This window comes from Oenanthe melanoleuca, chromosome 6 (genome assembly GCF_029582105.1).
Source record: "Oenanthe melanoleuca isolate GR-GAL-2019-014 chromosome 6, OMel1.0, whole genome shotgun sequence".
NCBI classification, from domain to species: Eukaryota; Metazoa; Chordata; class Aves; order Passeriformes; family Muscicapidae; genus Oenanthe; species Oenanthe melanoleuca.
In genome coordinates this window covers 11,004,460-11,027,808 of record NC_079340.1, presented here as the reverse complement: position 1 = coordinate 11,027,808, position 23,349 = coordinate 11,004,460, and the positions used below count along the sequence as shown (strand labels likewise).

General features: G+C 39.7%; 1 protein-coding gene across 3 annotated transcripts in view; it reads left to right on the top strand.

The window, feature by feature from the left end:
* Positions 1-21,977, top strand: part of RET (ret proto-oncogene) — a 107,288-nt gene extending 85,311 nt beyond the window's left edge. For 2 of the 3 annotated variants that reach the window (XM_056495056.1, XM_056495057.1), the window contains exons 15-22: positions 786-933; positions 4,134-4,241; positions 5,698-5,912; positions 6,008-6,130; positions 7,759-7,829; positions 11,695-11,832; positions 13,732-13,831; positions 14,775-21,977. In XM_056495056.1, the coding sequence (XP_056351031.1) occupies positions 786-933; positions 4,134-4,241; positions 5,698-5,912; positions 6,008-6,130; positions 7,759-7,829; positions 11,695-11,832; positions 13,732-13,831; positions 14,775-14,954 (1,083 nt within the window). In that variant the 3' untranslated portion in view covers positions 14,955-21,977. The remainder of the gene's footprint in view (positions 1-785; positions 934-4,133; positions 4,242-5,697; positions 5,913-6,007; positions 6,131-7,758; positions 7,830-11,694; positions 11,833-13,731; positions 13,832-14,774) is intronic. The other variant, XM_056495059.1, reaches the window with a different exon arrangement.
* The last annotated feature ends 1,372 nt before the right edge of the window (positions 21,978-23,349 follow it).

The following is a 23,349-nucleotide window of genomic DNA, read 5'->3' as shown; positions in this document are numbered from 1 at the left end:
CTGTGATGTACCAAAGTAGTGCAACAAGGCTAAATTTGGAACATTACAAAAACATCCCTTCTGAGATCTCATCCTGATTTCTGATATACAGATTATAGGTCTCAATTGGTGTGAGGGTTTTACCCACATTTAAGGACTTTTGCCCAGTCATGCTGTCATACCTTTACTCTATTTTTTCCTGCTTTGAATGACACACTGCTCAGATTTCCTGCCAGATGGGGCATTTCATGAACCAACATGGTAGAGATACACTGTCACTTTATATGGCAACACTGAATCTGTTTGAGCGTTAGGTAGTGACATCTTCATATACCATGTACTCTGTTTGCTTTAGTTTGTAGGCTGGTTTGTACATATGTCATCATTTTGCAACCTTAAGGCTTATTAGCAGTAATTTTATAAGAGGATGATTCCTGTCTCTGATCAATCTTTAAGAGAAAGCCTTGTTCTGCGAGTAAAACTGATTTACTTCTCCATGAAAGTCACGTATTCGTAGTTATTCTGAAAGCAAGAATTTATCCTGTATCACTTCATTTTTCATTTGTATCCAGTTTCCCAGACCTGTAAATATAATCCATTATCCATAGACTACATGTACAGCCTGTTTTGAAGGAGTTGTTTTCAGGTAAGGGGAAATGCATTTTCAAAATTCCTTGATATCCAGAGGGTTTTATAAGAACACACTGATGCTGATAAAAAGAGCAGCCAAACACTGCACACTGAATAGGAGGAATAGCCACTCCTTTCCTTGCTTGATGATACAGGGTTTCTTTTCTCTCCTGCAGGAAGATCCAAAGTGGGAATTCCCTCGGAAGAACCTAGTTCTGGGCAAGACTCTTGGAGAAGGAGAGTTCGGAAAGGTTGTCAAGGCGACAGCGTTCCGACTCAAGGGGAGAGCTGGCTATACCACGGTGGCAGTGAAAATGTTAAAAGGTACCTTCCCAGCAGGGCTTGGAGTGATTTGCAGACTATCTGTGGTAACCTCTGAATGGATTTTAAGGGCAGCTAGTGTGAAAGCAGGCCAGCTAAAAACCCAGCAATGTCACAGCCTTTCTTCCTTCCGGCATTCTGATACATTCTGACAGTCACAATCTGCACATTTGTGACTTTAGCAGTTAGCATCACATTGATCCAAGTTAAGTAATTCTAAATCATGATGTGCAAGGAGCCTCTGTCTTAACATAGCAAATGTATTCAATTTTCTTTGGCATTGATGGAAATGTTGCAAGGGTTTGTTAAAGCTTTTTGATTATTTTCATCTATCCAGTTTTCTTGGACAAAGCTTTTTAAATAAATCATGTTATAATCATGTGAAGAGACAGAGCAGACCTGTGAACTTACTCTCCTGATTGAGAATTCTATCTGGTTTTATACTTTCTGATCTGCTTTTCAATCACTTGAAACTCTGTCAAAATGTCTTGAATATCCCAGTGCTATCTCCTCCTGTCTTCAGTTTTCCCCAAGACTTTAAGCCTGTATGCCTAGATAATGCTAAGATGATAATATGAGACCTTGCACTGAACTGTTCACTGCTGCTTATAAGTAAAAGCATGTCATTACAGGAAAATGTTATGCTTCTTATTACCATTTGTTATATTCAAAGCACATTTGCTGCTCCTTGAGAGGAAAGATGCTGTATATCCCACCACTTTGCCTAAGAAGTAAATGCATTATGCAGTGCATGCCTTCATTGCAGGAGGCTCAGTGCACAGTAGGTCACATGGAGGAAGTCTAGGAACTAAAATTTTTTGGAAGTGAAGATTAATTAACTGTTACTTGTAATACTCAAGTAATGACCTGTATTGTATTACATTGTCAATACAATAGTCACTACTTCATCTCATATTTATTTGTACACTTAGTGACACTGCTTTTTCTAGCACATTTTCATCAACTTATGACTGAGTTCAAATTTCAAGACATAGTGAAGAACATTTCAAAAATAGTTTCATAGTTTCAAAAATGTTGCTTTTACTTGCAGATGGTTTGACATTCAGTTTTCCTTATCTATTATGAAGGAAAAAAAATTGACAGAATTAACAATGCGAAGGAGTAAACCTTTATTTTAAGCACCTTATTGAAATAAATCGATCTGACATTTACAGTAATTCTTCAGGCTCTAATGAATCTCTCTGTAATGTAAATTAAATTGCAGATAGTCATCTGAAATTCCATTTTCCAGCTTGACTGTGGAGAGCATTTTTCATTCTGCAAACATTTATGTGCTTTTATTGGCTTAACTTTACTATTCACACATGGCAATTGAAGCATAAGGATTGGTGTATTAGCTTCAGTGGCCTTTGCAATGCTGCCAGGAAGGACAAAGAGCAGTTATTTTGGATCAGGCCAATACCACCCATGCTTTCCCTGTACCAGATGCAGAGCAGGTCATTTGTCCAAGTGTTTGGGACTGTTACACACTGGCTGATCTTTAAAAGGCAGTGGTAGGCACACTGTATGGTATTGCCTCTTGCTGCATAAAAGAGATCTCCTGCCTGAGCTGGGTAGATGGGCACAGTCTGGTTAAGAACAGACCAGAGCAGGGCTCTCCCTACTGTGACAATTTAGTATTAGGTACTGTGGAGGGATCAGGGAGTTGAGCCAAAATAGTCTGGAAGCTATGGATGAAGATTTAAAGGAACAGGTAGATAACATTTTTTTCAGCCCATTATTACCACTTTTCTCATACAAATTAAATTTGACCTCCTGCCTAATATGAATGCCCTCATTACAATAATATAAAAGGGGAAACCACCAACCAGTACATAAATACAAAGTATTCACAGTTTGTTAAAATGAGTGGCATATAGCTTTAAAGCTAAATGTCTCCATTTGTAGTTAGCAGACAAACAAGCATGGTACATGGGGAACTTTGCTTTGTTCTGTTTGTTCACATCACACAGCTCCAGAGCTGAAAAACAGAACTTTTCTTACAGGCATTATGTTGACATTCTTAATTTTTCTTTTATGTAACTTTCTGTAGTCTTTATCAGTAGGGAGAGGCCAGCTGATACTGTGCTCTCTGTGGTAGAAGATTCTCTATTCTGAATGCAGATTCAGACTACAAGATAATGTAAGGCAGATCCAAACTTGCAGATCCAAACTTACAGTTCCAACATAACAGTAGAACAGAATAACTGTTTTTATAAGGAGAGCAGACTGGTTGCACATGAATAGGCAAATAAATCCTTTGGTGCTCACAGCCTTTATGGAAAAAACACACAGTACAGTATACAGTACCAAAGAGCAGAAGCCAAACTTATTTTTGTTATTCTTAAATCAGGGTGAACACATCCTTGTCGATGGCCAGTAATGGCACTGGAAGAACTATCCAGACTGGTTTTCTGTGTCAGAGAGATTAAGGATGAGGAAGAAGAAGGGTTGTCTCTGACCTTTGGTGTCTTTATGACTAGGGATCTCCTTCAGGCCCCGGTGCACTCAAAGAGGAAGCTTGTCAGTCTGAAGAATTCTGCAAAAAGGCAAAACACTTGAAAGGCTAAGAAAGCCTGTTGGGGCCACATGGTTCTCACTGACATCAGTGAAGTCTACATACATGTCCCCTGGTAAAATCAGTCTGAACTGTACATTTAGCTTCTGAACTCTAAATCTGGGTATGTGCTACAAGTGTAAGCCAGTAGATTAGTGGATTTTTACTCTGCTGGAAAATGTATTTTGGAGAAGGAGTGAGTTAGTCGTTTTTTGTTTGATCAACATGAGATCTTGGCTTTCATGTGCTTCTGAAGCTTTTATTGCACTGATCCACCCTAAGAAGTTGCTTTAGAACATTAGAAAAGATCAGTAATAATTTCATGGTGTCTTTAAGATATTACAGACTCTGCTGCTGATTCTTGCCTGACCTCCTTGTTCTGCAGTCATTTGTATCAGGGCAGGGCAATGCTTAAAGCAGGCTACTACCAAGCCAGAGCAGCAGCAGTCACATTCACTTGGTTCTGATGTGAATGACTGCAGGACGCTGGATATGGGACAGTTTATCTCCTGTGGGAAAACAGGGAGTTTTCCAACTTATTGCTGACTCTGGGAGAAATGGTACATCTCAGATTTCAGACTGTGCATGGAGAACTCTTGAGTGATGCTTTCCTAACCAAAACCGTGTGTTTGGTCACTTTCTGCAGAAAATGCTTCCCAGAGTGAGCTACGAGATCTCCTGTCAGAGTTCAACCTTCTGAAACAAGTCAACCATCCTCATGTCATCAAACTTTATGGAGCCTGCAGTCAAGATGGTAAATACTAAAAGCTTGTTGCTAAGATGAAACCATCCAGAAAGGAAACAAAATGCAGTTTGTTGATGGATTTTAACAACTGCTTAATAATTCCTGAGCATCTTTTAAATTTGCTATTGGCTGAAAAAAAAGGTGGAATGGAAAGGAAAAGGAAAGGAAAATACTAATTCAGTGTAACTAAGCATTCTTCCTGTGGTTTTCTTCAATGCACATTTTGACTCTGAAGCTATTTTAAATTAACAAGTCTACAAATTCTCTTCAATCAATATATATTTTTATATTAGGTTAATAGCCAGTGTTTTCAAAACTAGTTATATTTCAAGTTTTAGTATTCATTATTGTTGTTATTATTTATACTAAAACAATGTAAATAGACAACTACAGCCATATAAAGACAAATATAGCTGGATAGTTAGGCTGGTACTCAGTTTTCCTCCACTGTCATAAAACTGTTGTCTCCCTCTGGTTATGAAATGGTTTCTAAAAACCATAGTCATCAACAAGTATGTTTCAAGGGGAAAAATCTGCAGACACATGTATTATAAATTGCCAATGAAGCAAATTTTGTTGTGCATAGGAATTGCTCATTTAAAGTGGAGTGGCAACATTCTCATCCTTTTGCATCTGCAATTGTGCAGCCTAAAATCATAGCATGGATTCTCTTTGCAAACCTTGTTCTGCCTTATTTGCCCACCCAGTTCTGTTGCAATTGTCACTTTTACTTGTAGACAGAGAATGTAATTCAGGAGTGAGTCATCTCTGAGTCTTAGTAAGGTAATGAACCAGTGGGGTGGGTTAGTTTTTTTTCTTTTCAGTACAATGTGTTTTTCATCCCAAAGGAAGTGAAATGTTTCTGAGTCACAAGCTTTTAATAAATATCAAGTTAATTCATTGGCATATGAGGTAGGAGGGCTTTGATACAGCAGACAAATGTATTTAGCATTACAGCACTGAGAGTAGGTATTATTCATGTGGGTAATAGAGAGGAGAAATTAATGGATTGTAGTGCTAGAATGTCTCTAAGTGCTTTCTAAAGGCACCTTAAACACTGTGCTGGAATTAGCAGATAATTTGAGCTCAGTGTCACAAGAAGATTATTTTTATTCTAAAGTTTCTCTAAGTTAGGCTGTTTCACAGATCCAATTTGTATGAAGGTTGTCTGGTTTTTTGGTCTCACATTATCTAGATGAGGGATTATAGGCAAGAGCCAGCATTCTGCTTTGACTTAGCCTGAAACTCATTCTCTTTGCATAGAGGATCTAAGCTAAAAATACTCTTATTTCATGGCTGACTCAGTGCTTTTTACATAAAGGGCAGAGGTGTCTGGAGCCCTGACTGTTCAAAACGATGTGCTGATTAGAAGAGACTTGTTTGAAAGAAAGCCTGAAATTATCTATTATCCATCTATAAGGTTATCTATGAATTGTTCACCGAGTGGTGCGTTTGCTCCTTTCAGGCCCACTGTATTTAATTGTGGAATACGCCAAGTACGGCTCCTTGCGCAGTTTCCTCAGGGAAAGCCGGAAGGTGGGCCCGAGCTACATGGGCAGTGATGGCAACAGGAATTCCAGTTACCTGGATAACCCCGATGAGAGAGCCCTGACCATGGGAGATCTGATCTCGTTTGCGTGGCAGATCTCCCGAGGGATGCAGTACCTTGCCGAGATGAAGGTAGGGCAGGGCAGTGTGATCTCAGGGTGTGATAGGCTGGGAGCAGCTGGCTCCTCCACAAGAGGCATAAACCCTCTGTTGTTTCCTTCCAAAAGCTTGTGCATCGGGATCTAGCAGCCAGGAATGTGCTGGTGGCAGAAGGGCGCAAAATGAAGATTTCTGACTTTGGCCTCTCACGTGATGTATATGAAGAGGATTCGTATGTAAAGAGGAGCAAGGTACAGTGTGCATTAAAAGCAGTCGTGGAAATTATTGCCTGATCAAGAAAATGAATTTATGCTGTGGGAGTTAAGCATGGATTAAATGGAGAATGGCTATTTTATTAACTTAAGATAATTATTTTAAGGAAATAAAAATGACAATGAAGCAACATCATGAGCTTAACCAGTGGGATAGAAATACATATATATATATGTAAAATACGTATCATCTTCAAGTAACTATTACCTCTTCCACTCCTCCTTTATCTATTCCTCTTGTTCCACTCCTTATTTATCCAGTTCCTCATCAAACTACGTGAAAACACAAACAAAAAAAATCCATATTTTTTCTTTCTGTCTTCCTATTTGTAATTAAAAATATAAACTAAATCTACCAAAGAGTTGAAAAAGATATGGACAATTTATATCAAGTTTCACACAGCTTCTGCAAATCAGTCCTAGGATAGACTGTGATGTTCCTGAACACAGCTTCCCACTGACTGTGTCAAATGAGCAGTGCTGTTCAGTTCCCTCTATGGCTTAATATGAAAGAGTTGCCAACAGAATTTTTTTGCTTGTGAAAATTTTAAAATTTTATGAGAAGATCTCCATAAATACTGTGAATTTTTAGTTTAGCTTTCCCTGTTTTTAAAGGCCAGTTTGTGTGGATGTTGCATAAGTCAAAATGAGTTGTGAAGAAAAAAATTCTAGAAGACATGCTCTTATGTCTTCTATTGCCATGTTCATTTAGCTGTCTTCTGATGGTGTTTTTTTACATTGATTTATACCAATTGCTCTGTATTTTGAGAGTAATGCATTTACATAAAGGCAGCTTGGCAGTTTAGTTTCATTTGGTGGGGCATGACATACTGAGTGGGTATTTGCTCTTTACTTCTGAGATGCTCGTCACTAGTATTATTCAGAGCCTAACAAGCATCTGTCTGCTTGGATGGAGAGACAGGAAAAAGAAAAAATTGAGAAGGAAGAAGTTTCAAATCCTACTGAAATACTTTTTGTATAGATATATATGGATGTCATGAGAATGAGAAGTAAGGCATGTGAATGCTAATCATGCTGTGGAGGTTATGAAACATCTTGGAAATTTTGCAAACCTAGATTTTCATGAATATTTGGGGTGGATTTCTCAGATTCTCTCAGTGAATTTCTGCCAGTGAAAAATAGCAACTTGTAGATTCCACTTACAAACTATTAACCAGATATGACTGTCCAGGTTCAGTTCTTAAACTGTCCAGGTGTTCCTACTTATGCTTCATCCCTGGCATAAATCAAATGGCTCTTCCTCTTTAATCACTATTCCTCATCATTTTTGCATCTGCACATTTTCAAAGTTCTTTAAGAGAAGAGTTGAATTTATCTGACTTAAACTGGTGACCACCTGCAAAAAGCCACACCAGCTTATTGCACATAATTAAATTGCTGACGTGTGTGAAAAGACATGAACTATTTTTTTTTAAAAACTCTTACAGTTATTCTCCTCACTGTTTTTCTTAGGAAATACTAAATCACAAGTGCATTGGCAAATGCTGTAATATGGACTGACTTTGTTTTACCATTCTGAAGATAAATACCTTGTTTATTCACTTGGGAACTTACTTTTCTGAGCATTACTGCTTTTTACCTCCTAGGGTCGAATCCCTGTGAAGTGGATGGCCATAGAGTCACTATTTGACCATATCTACACAACACAAAGTGATGTGTAAGTGTAAATTCTTAAATACTTTCTGGTTTGTGTGCTTGTTTATGGAGCTGGGGGAGGATGCACAGCAAGGTGTGTAGAGTCAAAGCCATTACTCTTGCAGAGACACATGAAGGAAGTATGGATGGCACCATCCACTGGCAATGATGCCCAAGATTTTTGCTGTTGAGACAAATTTGAATAAAAGTTTATTTATGTACATGATTCCTGTTGAAATCAGCAAGGATTGGATCTGTTCATGTGACTTGATTGATTTTGAATGTATAGACATGAGTTGTAATGGTCATACCTGAACTTCTCAGTTCTGTTCATCACTTGTCTGTAACACTGAGTAGCAAGTGAGGGATGGACTGGAGGAAAGGAAGGGGAATTTAATGCCTGACCTCTCTCCTGTTGAAATCAATGACAGAACTCCAGTCAGCTCAGTCCAGTTTGTGCCAAGATACAAGCTTATTTTCATGATTAGGGAAATAGAGACCCTGAAGATGGATATGCTGGGATTTCCACCTGTGATGAGAAGCAGGCAAAGCACCACAGCTAAGCTATGGCCATGTATGATAAGCATGGGCCAGCAGAGGAGTGTTTGTAGACATTTTTAATTCAGGATCAGATACTTTCATTTCTTTCTGGGGTGAATGATGCTTGTGACTAGTCACCCGGCAGACTCTAAAGCTACAGATTATTTATTTAGGAGAAAAGTCTCTAAAGGATTGTGAAAGCAGCAGTACTTAGGCCTGATTTTCTGCTAGGTAGCATTTTGATACCTTCTAAGCTTGTCTTGAAAGAGAGAATCTGACTAAAGTAATGCTTTTGTTACATTCAAATGGAGTGAAATGCCAGTTTGGGTGGCATTGCACTTTGAGGGGGAAACCATTTTGATAATAGCAGGATGTCAAAGTATGCACCTTTAGATTTGTACTTCTAAAATGATTACCTTCACTTTTTACTCTTCTCTCTGCAGATCAGAGCAGTTTTAGTGAAATAAAATATTTTGTGTGCCTTGGAAATTCCTTAAAAATGAATTTCCAAAGTATTTGCCTTTACTTTGTTTCTGTTGGAGTAAGAAAATAAAAAATAGGGATAAATCTGGTTAGAATGTCACTTTTACTTAGATCAGCTTAAAGGTTTTTCTGGGTCTCTTTTTATTCTCCTCAGAGTACCCGTTGTGCTGACTTGCTTCTCTAAAATTGCTTTTCCCAAAGAATCATTAAAATTCCTTTAAAAACTTCTCAGCATATTTTTAATTTCTTCATTTTCTTCAAAACAGTTTTGTCACTATGGTTTGGGGCCAGAACAGATTGTGTTGTGGTGTAACTGCTTCTTCTTTGATTGCTGATTGATCATCTGGATCCAAGAGCATTCCTCCCATTTCATTCCCTGATGGGCTGCTATTAAGTAAGCCCAGGAGCATGTTTCTTGTCCATGGGATCCAGCACCACGCAGAGATTGCCCAGCTGGTACCAAGCCAGCCAGCTCAGAGCCCTGGGCAGCACAGTGTGCTGGTGCTGTGTTGCTTCCCTGCTTCCCAGGGCTGGCTCAGGATCCCTGTGCAGAGCTGTGCTGATGGCCCAGCTCTCCTGGAGATGCCTGTTCCTAGGGAGCATGGAATTGTGCTGGGCACATCTGCTCCCATGCAGTGCCAGAAGGGTCCAGGGGTCTGCTGTGCTCACACTGTGCCTTTGTCTCACTGCTGGCTCACTTTGCTGTGTCATTGTACATGAAATAATCCAGGAGTGCTCTATAGCAGCTCCTAATTTAGCCAGGGTCCTGCAGAGCAGAACTGACACACACACAGAGTTGCAGAGCAAATGCTCTGCAGCACCAGGTTCCACTGTGACATTTCAGCAGCAGCAGACTGATCAGTGAGGTACTCCTTTTGCAGTGTTGATTGATATTTTTAGATCATTGCACTCACTGAAAATACTATTTTATGGATGTTCTTTGTTGTTTGTGGTGATGCAGTTGTATTTTAGGTGAACATATTACTCACAACCATTCCAATATGCTCTTTTTTCTGGTATTCGGTGTTTCTGTTTTCCACCCTCTTCCTTCTCAAGCTGTTCTGTATAGTTAGTGGTTAGCAGAGCTTAATAACAGTACCACTTGCCAGCATTTACAAAAACCCCATTTTTGCTTCAGGGGTCGATGACATCAGTGGAAAGCTAACCTTCTATCTTCCTCTTCATATACTTTTATTTCCTGGCTTTTTGTGATCATGTTTTTATTCAGCATTAAACATAATACAGTGGGAAGTTCTTCATCTCTCATTTCTCATCCCACAGTACTTTATTTGTATAACAGTCCTGAGAGTACTGCAGCATTTTACAGCATTCTAGTCTAATATGTTCACTACTAAACAACTGCAGTTAGAAATTGTTCATCTGATCCCTCCCTCCATATTCTGTAAAACTCCTCTTAGGCAGAAGTGGATTTTAAAAATAAAACCTGCCATCCTCCAAAGTTTATTTGAATTAATCATGGACAGAATTGTAACCTGATGACAGAGCATAATTGGCTTCAAAAAGGGTATGAGGAGAAATATTAATAAAGTATATGAAAATGCTATAAATATTCATAAGCTTTCAAGAATGTGCTGAGTGATTAAAATTTAATTCAGTGAATGGCATTAGGGAGAAGAATGGCAGCATACCACTTGGGACCATGTGAGAGTCACTTTGACTTCTCTGACAATTTGGGAAGTTTTATTGCTGTGCCTTTGGGGTTGCTGTTGTGCTTTAAGACATGTGAAGTGCAGGTGGAAGGGAGTCAGACAGGAGGTGAGGTGTTTGGCTAACACTTTGAGATGGAATTTTCATAGGGAATTAGACACGGCTGTTGGGTCTGGCAGTAGGTGTCTAACACTTCCTAAAATTTTCTTTAAAATGGAGTTTACAGAGAAATTGCCCAAAGCTAGCATTTTTCATAAATTGTATGCAATTTTGCTTCCAGATGCATCCCATTGAGCAGCCCCAGTGTTGGCTGGTTTCCTTCCTTCCGAATATCCAGATTTTGTCAGTTGTCAGTAGAGCAGATTCAGACTGATTTGTAGCTTCTCTGTCTCTCAAAAAGAATTTCACTAAGAAAAGAAAAACATTTTTGCCTCTTTTCTCCTGGCTTGCTCTCAAGAAATGGACTAATTTATCTAAATATTTCTCACCCATTGTGCAAGGTCGTTTTGTTTGAGCTCAGCAGTAAAGTAGGTTTAAAATTTCACTATTTCTTCTGTTCATTTCAGAAAACTGTTTCTTCTGTTCTATGTGAAAGTTCATTTTAGGCATTTGGTATTTCCAGAGGAAATTCTTTCCTCTTCTTTGAGCCATTCTAAAAAGAAAATTAAGTCCTGAATCACTGAAATGGCCTAACAGACTAGCTGAAATCAAAGGTGTTACTTATGATTGATATAAATACATTGTGTTGTCTCATAGTCCAGACAGTGAACCAGTCCTCTGGCAGCTCCATGAATTTAATTTAGAGTTATTTCTGAATCCAAGGGCTAATTAGGGAGGTTGGGCTGCTGCAGGAGCACTGTGCAGCAGAGGAACAAGTCTTTGGGCTGGGCCACCAGAGGAAGGACTTCCTCTTTCTGCTGTCTAGAGAAGATGGACCTTCCCAGGGTATAATTAGTTTTTGTAAATGAATATAAGAGAGGAGTATTTGTTTTCTCTACTGTCTTAGTATCTAACCTTTTCAATGAACAGTATTTGGGAAGAAGGATGGTCCTACTTGCATCTGTACATCTCCTGTGGCTTGAGGTGTCTTGAATTTTGTTGGGTTCTGAAAATACTAGGAGGAGATTTGTTGTTTAAATGCCAACACTAACCTGAAACCTACCACTCCATACAAAAGCTCATTCTGTCTTTTTCAGATGGTCATTTGGAGTTCTGCTGTGGGAGATTGTTACTTTAGGAGGCAATCCTTACCCTGGTATTGCTCCTGAAAGACTCTTTAACCTCCTAAAAACAGGCTATAGAATGGAGAGACCAGAAAACTGCAGTGAGGAAATGTAAGTAACTCTTGGTCTGATTAGATTCAGAAAACATTTATAAATATTCTTGAAAAAAAGGTTCAAATAATTACCTCATAAATACTCTTCTGTATTTCTTAGAGATATAGTCAAAATGTTGTGCTTTAAAGAATGTCATTAAATTAGTGAACAGTAAAGTGAGGGGAAAAATTGCCCAGAGTATGCCTACAGCTATATCCAAACCATTTGTAGGGTATTGAACAACATGCTTGCCAAACAATTAAAGAGTTTGTGCATTCAAAACTTCTGGGGTGAGGAGAGGAGGAAATGTCCATAAAACACAGTAGCAGCTGAAATATTCAATACTGAAAATACTGAATATTCAATATTTTCTGCAGATGAAGCAGATATTCCATGCACAGTCATTGCCTATTAGTTGTCAGGGCATTCCAGAGGATAAAGGATACCTTGACCCAGAAATCTACACCCTTGAAGACAAAAATTTTCTGTGACTTGATAAGCCCATGGCTTTGGAGGCCGTTCATAATTTGTTGGCTATTTTATTAAAACACATTCAATGTGAAATATCTTTTATCTGTAATCTTCCATGGCATTAGAGATGAGGCATTTTATGTTCAGCCTGAAAATTTGATAGTGGTTGTGGTTTTTTGAAAGTTCCCAGCTTTAATCATTGTGACCACTCTTTTGACTGATTTTCAGTTGTAAGGATGCTTTGACCACATCTGGGCTGAGAAAAAAGGTTTAAATAAATAATAGTATAAATAATATTTTTTTTTAACATACAGAGTAAAATACTAAGTATTTCCAAATTTAGGCCAGAGCAGAAGATTACAAGAATGATTGGCAATTATCATCTAAGAAATGTATAATAGTAATTTTTATTTGTTTCATCTCAGTGAGGAATACTCATTTTGCAAACATGTTATGTCATTGATAATTATTAGTTCAGGCAAGCTGACCACAGCTGAGTTTCTGGGATTTTTTTATTGAAGCTAAATCATGGTTTTCTGACTTTTTTCAGATTTTCTTCTGTTTTACTCAGAGTTTTTTCTGACAGGTTGTGAAAGCCCACTTTAAGGGCCATTTTTCTCAAATTGCATTCTCTCCTGTACCCTGTCAAGTACAAGAGGGATCATGGATGAAGGCATAAAATGCAGTGGTTTCAATAGCTCCCTATGGTTCTCACAGCCCACTGTTTCCACCATTAGAGCACTTATGTGGCCAGATCTCTCAGTCCTGAGAACAGCTGAGCTAGAAAAACAACATGAATGGCACAGGTTGGAGAGTTACACTTCCAGAACTTGCCAATGTTTGTCTGATAGTCACTCAACTATAAAACTTTATTTCTGTTCCCCTTCCTTTCCACACTCTATGCTATGAGAGGCTGTAAAAGAAAGAATAAATACAAGTTTAATCAAAAGAACAATAATAGAAGTAATCAAAACAACATCAGTTTCTGCAGATAGTCTTAGACTAGGGTTTGCTTTGAAGAAAAATTTACAGAAACTTAAGAATTTGAACAATTTGAAACAAAATTCTGCTTTTTGGGATAACAGCAGAGTTTTTCGGCTTGATACAAATTTCTTCAGTGTCATATACAAAGTGAATTAGAAATCTGGCATGCTGCTCTACACTTGAGGTTCTCCCTTGAGAAAGTGAAACCTAAGGCTCCAGTTCTTCAAGGACAGCCAAGTTCATCATCATTTAAATTAATGGAGACTCCTGAAAATAAAAGCCCATTGTTATGAGTGTCAGTTGTTAATTCCAGGGGACATTTAACAGAACTCAAAACAGAGATTGATGCACTTGTGGATGGCCTTCATGCCACAGTTGAGTTCAGTACTATAAATCCTTAGAGCAGAAGCATGACCCATTTCTAACAGTTTGGGGTTTTTTTCACCCTGTGATGGGTCCCAGGTACAACCTCATGTTGCGCTGTTGGAAGCAAGAACCTGATAAAAGACCAACATTTACTGAGATCAGCAAGGAACTAGAGAAGATGATGGTGAAGAGTAGGGTAAGTGTGGAAAACATGGATTTTGAAAGTTTTTGTGGTCTTCTGAGTTTGAATGTTCAGAAATAATTACTTTTTATTTTAGAGCATAGTAACTTATTTTTCATTAAATATTGAAGCATTTACATATCTAGTTCTTCCACATGCATGCAACTTTCTGAAAGCAGTACTACCTCTTTAATAGCTTTGGTGACTTCAACCCAAAATGTGGATGGATTTTCCTTAACCTTTCTATTTTCTTTAAATAATAGTAATAATTTAAAAACTGTTGTGAATAGTTACTTCTAAATTTCAATCCTGAATAAATAATGTTAGAGACCCAGAACTAGAAGAATCTAGTATTTCATGCATTTAAAATAGTTAAAAATGCTTCACATTCTTTTTTTTTTTTTTTTTTTTTTTTTTTTTTACATCAAAGCAATTCAGCAACATAAATAAAAAACAATTAATTCTTATTGGTGACCTAAATATTTAGTTTTAGAAGAGCAGCCAAAGCTTTATTTGGCAGTATATGCATAGTTATTTTATGCATTGTTATGTAATAGCTTTTGTAACATGATTATGAGATCTGAGCACCTTGTCCTTTAAGCATGCATATGTATCTCCATATATATGTTTCAGGTGTACCAGAAGCTGAAGGTCAAACAAAGCACTTAGGACAGCTTTTAATTTGTTGGGTGTTTGGTTGATGTGCAGAATTAAGTAGGGGAGGTATTCATAGTCTCTAGCAGGGAAATCAGCAGTTCAGGCAAATCAGATTCTTCCAGAGCTGCTGTGGCTGCTGGAAAGCAGAGCCTCCTCAGGTGCCAGAGGTTCTAGAGAAAGATAAATGCAGTGGGTCTGTAGTTCCTTGCTGTAAAGAAAGCAGGTGCACATTTATCCTTTTTACCCAGACAGCAGCACTGCCATGTGCATTAACAGAGCTTTTTGTGTGTTCATTTCTCAGGACTACTTAGACCTTGCAGCTTCCACACCCTCTGACTCCTTACTGTACGATGATGGGCTCTCAGAAGAGGAGACACCTCTCGTGGACTGTAATAATGCTCCCCTCCCTCGAACCCTCCCTTCCACATGGATTGAAAACAAACTCTATGGTAGAATTTCACATGCATTTACTAGATTCTAGCAACACACACAAAAAAAGTTGATTTTTCTTCTGCACTGTTCTCAGACTCTGTAACCCCATTACAGTGTTTCTTGTCTGAATGAAGCCAATCAAAATTTGCTTGGAAGCTTCTTTTGGGTTTTTTTGTTTGTTTGTTTGTTTGTTTGTTTTTTCTTTTGGTAAATGTCAAAGTTTGCATCAGGACCATCCTTTAGTCATTTTGCAGCTGTGTCTAAAATAAACATTTTAAAAGGATGTGAAAATAAGTAAAATGACTAGATATCATACAATAAAAGCAAAAAAAGATCAGGGAAGTATTCTCAGGGGAAATATAAAATGCTAATGAGTATCTAATTCAACTATCCTGTTGGGGGAGGCTACAACATTTAAAATATGTTAGATTCTGCACCTCTAATTTAAGCAATAGACTTTTTTTTTTTTTTTAAATACTGTTTTTTTGCCATAACTTAGTGATAGGACTCATCTGCAACATTTTTCATTTATTAAGAAGGATGTCTAAATTTCAGCTGCTATTAGTACATTTTGGATCTATAAGCTGAAATGTATTTAATGTATCATAGGATGAAAACAGATTATTATATACAGAAGGTAGAAATACTGTATATAAATATTATATACAGACTAAACTGACATGTAAAATCCTTTGAAAACTTAATTAACAGTGGGCATTTTGAAAATATCAGCTGTTTTCACGTCCTTTGATTTGTTATGAACATGTTAGTACTAAACCTTGATTGAATGATGTAGCAAATGTTTTTAAAAAGAACATATGCTTTCATATTGTGATGGTGAGATGGACAGTAAAAATGGTTCTTGCCAAAACTCCTATATTTTGTCTTCTGATTAAATATTCTACATGGTTTTAGATACTTACTAACATCACAGATACTTTTTTCATTCTTCATGCAGTATGACTTTTGAAAAGTTGGATCTTTTAGTTTAAAAGTTGCCATTAATACATGGCTTTGGGTCTATTTTTGATCTATACCTTAGTTATTATTTTATTCATTAGGTTTTCTCAACTCATGTTGATTTTGGGGCAATTAGTGGTTAGATTGTTAAAAGAATGAAGTAGCAGAAAAAAGTTGCCACGAGGTTGATGGCAGATGCTGAATGCTTAATAAGCAACAGAATCAGATTTCTGTTTTTGAAAATCTCGACCCTGCTTTGGTTCTGTGCTTGCACAGCTTAATCAACATGGTGCTAAGCACTCTGCATCCATTTTGGTGATCACTTGTGCCTAGACACAGAAAGAGTTACTGCACTCAGTGTGAATAATTACAGACCTGAAATACAATTTTAAATGCTGAATCAGGACAGGAGTGCTCAGCACTTTGTTGGACTTTACTCAGTTGTGCTCCTGGGATTTCCTGAAATTAAGTAGGGGATCCCTGGTAGGGGTGTGGAAGTGTCCCCAGAACCTCACTGAAGCCAAAGGAAAAGCGCCCATTTAAGTAAATCATTGAAATTATTTACTTCTATCATTGAAATGGACTTTGGATCCTGTCCCAGATGGATTTGTTAATTCTTGGAGCATTTCCTGTACAGCAAGAACTTCTCTTGCAAAGCAATATATTGCTACATGATTGCTAAAATATAAAAGTATGCAAAGTTGGAGGCTTATGAGAAGAACAATTCTTAGCTTTTTACTATGCACATGTGCATGCATGCACACAATTTTTTATTGAGTAAGCACTTTAATTTATCCAGGGTTTTTTGTCTGCATCTCAATTTCTGCTTCAGGGATTTCAAAACATCATTTATATGAATTGATTTGGGACAAAATCCAGTGGACTGGCTTAAAGTATTGAAGGGAGTTTTGCCAAGGGCCTTACTGTCTGCACATGAAGTTATGGTTCTTCAGTGCAGAAAAAATTATCTGTTTTCATTTTTAGGCATGTCATACCCGAACTGGCCTGAGGAGAGCCCCGTTCCACTCACAAGATTCGATGGCACTAACTCTGTGTTTTCAAGATATGCAAATGATAGTGTATATGCTAACTGGATGGTTTCACACTCAGCGGCAAAATTTATGGACAAGTTTGATAGCTAAAATTATCTTTGTGAAAGGTAATGGACTCCTGAGGAAAACAAGGAGGCAAAGAGTGAGAAGTCCATTGGCTCGTTCTTTGTTCAGTCAACAACTAACTTTTAAATTGGCAAATCCCTTTATTGGTAGTTTTTAAAGTATGTTATTGATGCTGAAGACAATTGGTACTCTCCCCTCTCAGAAAACATATCAAGCTGGATAAGAGTTGTAGTTCTGGTACTTCTTTCTAAGTTGCCAGTTTGCATATGGTTCCATTTGGCAACTTCTTAGTGCAAATGGCCTTGCACTTCATCCTCGATGATTTTTAAGACTAACCATCCTATGTTACAACATTCTGGGATGGTAAAATGTACTTGAACTGCTACTTTTATAGTGGCTGTTAGCATACAACCACTTGATCTAAGCAGGAAGCACAAACAATAAAGAGAAGGGAGGAGGGAAACAGGCTCCCAGATTACTGAGCTTGCTATCAAATGACAAGTGTTAGAATGATGTTGGCAAAGCCAATATCTTGGTTTGGAAGCAAACATTTAGTAACTCAATAGAGGACTTGAGATTCAACATTTGAAGTCTTGTAAAATGTATTGTCTTGTCTTAATGAGAAGAGAATTTGTTTTATTAGTCTTAACTTCTCTTACCTTTAGCACAATGGAGATAAATTTGATACAAGATAAGCTGTATAGACTGATGGCAATCAAGAGTGTTCATCTGACACTTTTACTTTTCATCACCGACATACTAGTAATGTTAAAACATACAGTCTTGTACTATCATGTTTCTTTTATGAGTTAAAAATAGGCTATAAAGGATTTTTAGACTGAATTCATAGAATAGAATAGAATACATCAATACATCATAGAATGGTTTGTGTTGGAAGGGAACTTGGAGGTCATCTAGTTCCAACTCCCTGCTCTCTGCCTGCTCCTCCATTGTGGGGAAGGACACCTTCCACTAAATCAGGTTGCTCAAATTCTCATCCAGCCTGGACTTGAACACTGCCAGGGATAAGGTATCCACAACTTCCCTGGGCAACATGTTCCAGTACCTCACCACCTTCACAGTAAAGGATTTCTTCTTAGTATCTAACCTCAATCTGCCTTCTTTCAATTTAAAGCCATTCCCCTTATCCTAACATTACATGCCCCTGTAAAAAACTCCCTGCCCAGCATTCCTGTAGGCTCCCTTTAGGTACTGAAAGGCTGCTCTAAGGTCTCCCCAGAGCCTTCTCTTCTCCAGGCTGAACATCTCAAATTCTCTCAGCTTGTCTTTGTAGGAGAGGTGTTCAGCCCTCTGATGGTCTTTGTGACCCTTGTCTGGACTCTCTCCAACTGGTCCATGAATTCCTTATGCTGGGGGCTGCAGTGCTGATGCAGCACTCTGGGTTGGGTCTCACAAGAATAGAGTAGATGGGGAGAAACCACTCCTTGACCTGCTGCCCAGGCTGCTTTTGATGTAGCCTTGGCTTGCTGGGCTGTAAAAACACATTGCCTGGTCATACTGAGCATCTCATCAATCAAAACCCCCAAGTCCTTTTCCCCAGGGCTGCTCTCAATCCTTTTGCAATCCCACCCAGCCTGTGTTTGTGCTGGGATTGCCCTGACCCAGATGCAGGACCTTGTCCTGCCTTGTTGAAGTTCATGAGGTTTGTGTGGGCCCACCTCTCAAGCCTTTCAAGGTTCCTGTGGATGGCATCCCTTCTCTCCAGTGTCTCAGCAGCACCACACAGCTTGGTACCATTGAAAACTTGCCGAGGGTGCCTCAATCCTGCTCTCAGTGCGCCGACAAAGGTGTCAAACAGTGCCAGTCCCGGTACCGACCCCTGAGGAGCAGCACTGGTCTCCACTTGGACATCGAGCTGTTGACAGCGACTGAGTGTGACCATCCAGCCAATTCATTATCCACTGCATGTTCCATCCATCAAATCCATGCCTCTCCCATTTCAAGACAAGGATGTCATGTAAGACACTGTTGAATGCTCTGCACAAGTCCAGGTACATGGCATCAATTGCTCTTATCCACCAGCACTGTAATCCTGTCATAGAAGGATATTTTTAGGATTTGCCCTTAGTGATGCCATGTGGGCTGCCACCAATCACCCTGTTATCCATATTTTTTCATCAGGTTCCATGGACTTGTGGATCCTCAGGTTCCTTAGCTGGTTCAGAACCTGCTCTTCCCCTATGGTGGGTGGTTCTTTATTGTTGCCACCTCAGCAAAGGGGCTCGTGCAAACTTGGGCCTCAGTGGCTGAAGAATTTGCTGGCAAAAATGTCATTGAGTACCTCAGCCTTCTCCATGTCCCAGGTCTCCCATTTTTTTCCAGAGAAGGCTCACATTTTCACCAATGTACCTGTGGAATCTTTTTTTTTTTGTTGCCCTTGATGTCCCTGGCCAGATAGAATTCTATCAGGGCTTTAGCCTTCCTAATCTGATCCCTGTTTGCTTAGACAATTCCTCTGTATTCCTCTCAGGCTATCTGTCCTTCCTTTCACCCTTTTTCTTTGGGGGAAGCATAGACTTCCTTTTTGTGTTTGAGTTTGTACAGGAGCTCCTTGTTCATCCATGCAGGTCTCCTGACATTCTTTGCAATGCTCCTCAGCTTGCAAGAGGTGATCCTTGAACATTAACCAGCTTCCTTGGGTCACTTTATCCCATGGTACTCTACCCAGAAGATCCCTGAAGAGGCCAAGGTGTGCCCTCCTGATGTCCAGGTTAGTGAGCTTGTTGTGTGCCTCCTTGCTGAGGATCTTGAAGGCCACCTTTTCATGGTCACTGCAGCCAAGGCTGCCCTTGAGATTCACATTCCCCACCAGCCTCTCCTTGTTGGAAAGAACAATGTCCAGCATAGCAACTCTCCTTGTTTACCTCTCTGTCACTTGGAGAAGCAAGTTATCCAAGTATTCCAAGAATCCCCTGGATTGCTCATGCCATGCTGTGTTGTCCCTCCAATGGATATTGGGTTGTTGAAATCCCCCATGAGAACCAGGGCTTGTGAATGTGAGGCAGCTCCTGTCTGTCTGTAGAGGGTCTCATCTGCTTGGGTTTCATCTCCTGGTTGGGTAGCCTTAAACCCCCACTATACTGTCACTTGTCCTTGCCCTGCCATTAATCCTGGCCTATAAACTCCTCATCCAGCCCCAGTACAGCTCCAAACACTCCATGTGGTCATGGACATAGAGGGAAACACCTGTTTCTCCTGTTCCCTGCCTGTCCTTCCCAAAGGGCCTGTATCCTTCCACTCCAACACTCCAGTCATAGGAGCCATCCTACCACATACCTGATGCCAGTAAGATCACAGCCCCGCAGGTGTGCACAGTCTCCTACTGCTCTTGCTTATCCCTCATGCTACGTGCATTTGCATAAAGGCGTTTAAGTTGGGCCCCTGATGGAGCAGACTTGCTGCCAGCATTGGCTGGAATTCCATTAAGCAGCATTTGAAGTTCTCTCCTGCTGATTTGCAATCCCTCTCCGGGCTCTGGGCATCCCTTGCTGGTGCTGGCATCAAACAAGTAGGAGTGGAATGGATTATTCTCTCTCCCAGCAGCTTCAATTTAATGCCTTGTTCAGCAGCTTGGCAGGCCTGTGACCAGAGATGCTCTGCCCATCCCCTGGCACATGGGTCCCCATCAGACTCCATCCACCCAGGTTTTCAGCGTGAGTCCCCAGGAGCAGCCAGACCCCTGGCTGTGGCACTAGACCCCCTAACCATTTGCTGATTTGCCAGATTCACCTGGCCCTTTCAATGCCCTTCCCTTTGACAGGGTGGACTGAAGAAAAAGCTGCCAACACTTGAGTCCCTCACCACCAGTCCTAGGGATCTGTAATGTCTGTGGTCCTCCTCAGACCATTCCTGGCTGTATCCCTGGTGCACACGTGAAACAGCAGCAGATGATGGTCAGGAGGCTGTGAGGCTTGGTAGAGGCTCTGGCCTGACATCCCTGCTGCAGCTCTCTGATCATCATTCAGGTTGATGGGTGGGTCCCTCTGTGCCTCTCAGAGGAGAGTTCCCTGCCTCTCTCACGTGTCACCTTTGCTAGTTGTGCTGGTGGTTATGCAGGGAGCAGATGGGACTGCCTTGCTCAGCTCCAGCCTCGCTCCTGATGTGATGGGTCGTCCCTCTCCACTCTTCAGAGTGCTGAACTGGTTCTGCAGGGGCACCTTAGGCTTCAGGGAAGTCCCTTCCTCTTGGTCCTTGTCATTTCAAGTGTCCATTCTTCTGCCTTACTGACACCCCTCCTCCCTTCTGTGTGTGCATGGTGGGGGAATTTTTGCCTCTTTGGCTGTGGGTTTACTGCAGGCTGCCCTTGGAACCAGGCATCCAGCTCCTTCACAGCCTGAAGTTATGTAGCCTTCTCACCCCCTCCTGCAGCTCTGCCACAGGATGTCCTCTGCCTCAGCACACCTTTTGCAGATATTCAAGTACAGAGATTTTGTTTGCAGTCTTGTTAAGTGGGTTGGAGACCTCCTCTTAGCTCCAAATTGCATATACTGCCTTGCACAGGACACTGCCACAACCTAATTCCAAATAAACCTGTTACCTTGAAAGTAACAAATAAAAAACAGTGGCACAGCAAAATCGGTCTAAAACTCTGCTGTTGAAACTACACAAGGAAAATGTCACTGGAATTTGTTAAGGTGAAATACAAGAATGTTGTCCTTACAAAAGTGACTTAATATTTGGGAGAACAATCAGCCTATGAGTCATGTTCTATGTGGAAGAGTAAATGATCAGCACTACTTTTGTCTTTATTTGTAATCTACCATGGTTAAGGGTAACCTTTCATTTGCTACAAATGTTGGGATGTAAATCCTGAGTGACTCGTTGTTAGCGTCGTGATGGTTATTCTAAACAATCCAATTCTACCAAAGCTTGCTCCTGTCACTAACAGTCCAATTTAGATGTTTCAGATCTGTTTTCAGATGTTGTTTTGTGTATCAACTTTATGTTTCCATTAAAGTCTGTGATTTCAGAAACATGGTCTCGAGTCAGACTGCCAAAACCTGAACACAGATTTTCATTTTGCAAAAAGTGGAATATGAAGTGGTGTGTTGGAATTGAAAGAGCTTCCCTGTTGGATTGCATACTTGATCCTGTCCTAGTTTTGGACAATCAGTAAGCACAGCTTTTCCTTTGCACAGACATTTGCCATGCTGTGTAATGCTTATGCACAGCAAACACACAGCTCTGTATGCAGGAGGGGCTCTGCTGTGACACCAGGGTGATCTTCACTGGCATGACACAACTGTCAGAGTGCATACTTGGGAAACAAAGGGCACTGAAAATTAAACCCTTTATATGGGCTGTTTTTTCTGGTGAGAGATCTACAAAAAATGAAAGAAAAATTACATTTGTGGTAACTTTATGCTTTGTCTAGTTGCTTTCCTATATTTTATGTCTGTGGGACATTATAGGGATTCCTCACTTGATATAAGCAACCAAGGCATCAAGATTTTTGGTTTTGTTTGGGTTTTTTTCTTCCTTAAATGAAGAATGTAACTTCATCCAGTATCTTCAGCAGTAGTATGCAGCTGAGAGATGTGAAACACCCCGTTTCTAATCCAACAGCCCTGTGACAACATTGCTGTACGGTAGGTGAGTGGGACACTTAAATGATGCTGAAATAACCAGTGGATGCAGTGTGTACTTTAGACTTTCAGCATAAGTCAATATTGTTTCAACCATTAATTTGTTTCAACCATTCATCTGTGTGAAAATTTCACTAATAGTTATTGCTACCTATCCTACTGGACATAGGTCCTGCATATAAAATACATACATGGCTCATAATTAGTGTTTCCATGCACAGTTACCTGCATCAAGTGCAGTTTAATGAAAAATTACATGTTTCCTAATCCAATTAATTTCTACTCCCTTCCTGCTCATGAAATAGCAATAAATAGATTATTGCTTTTAAGTATTTATTAATAATGTGAAAGCTTCTTACGTCTTCTGTGTATGCTATTTTTGTAAATATTTCCCTTGAAGTGTTTCCTATTTATTCTATGTTACCACTAGTCAAAATGGTGACAATTTTGTTTCAGTTCCTCTTTGGAGAGTAAATGTACTTCCCACATGGGAAAAAAGTGATACAGCAGATGGTTATTTTCATCAGTGCCAGAAATACTTATGCACTTGACTGCCCTGAGGAAAGTGAATTCAGAGGGAACAAATGACTCACCTAAATATACAGGTTGGAGGGAATAACTTTCTAAAACTTTCTGCCAACCTTTTCTAAATATCTGCAGAAATGACATGGTTTACCTGATCTGTGGTTTGAGTTGTGACAGATGGGGGAGAACATGAATCTTAAAGTACAGTCCTTAGAGCAGCACAAGGAAATCATTG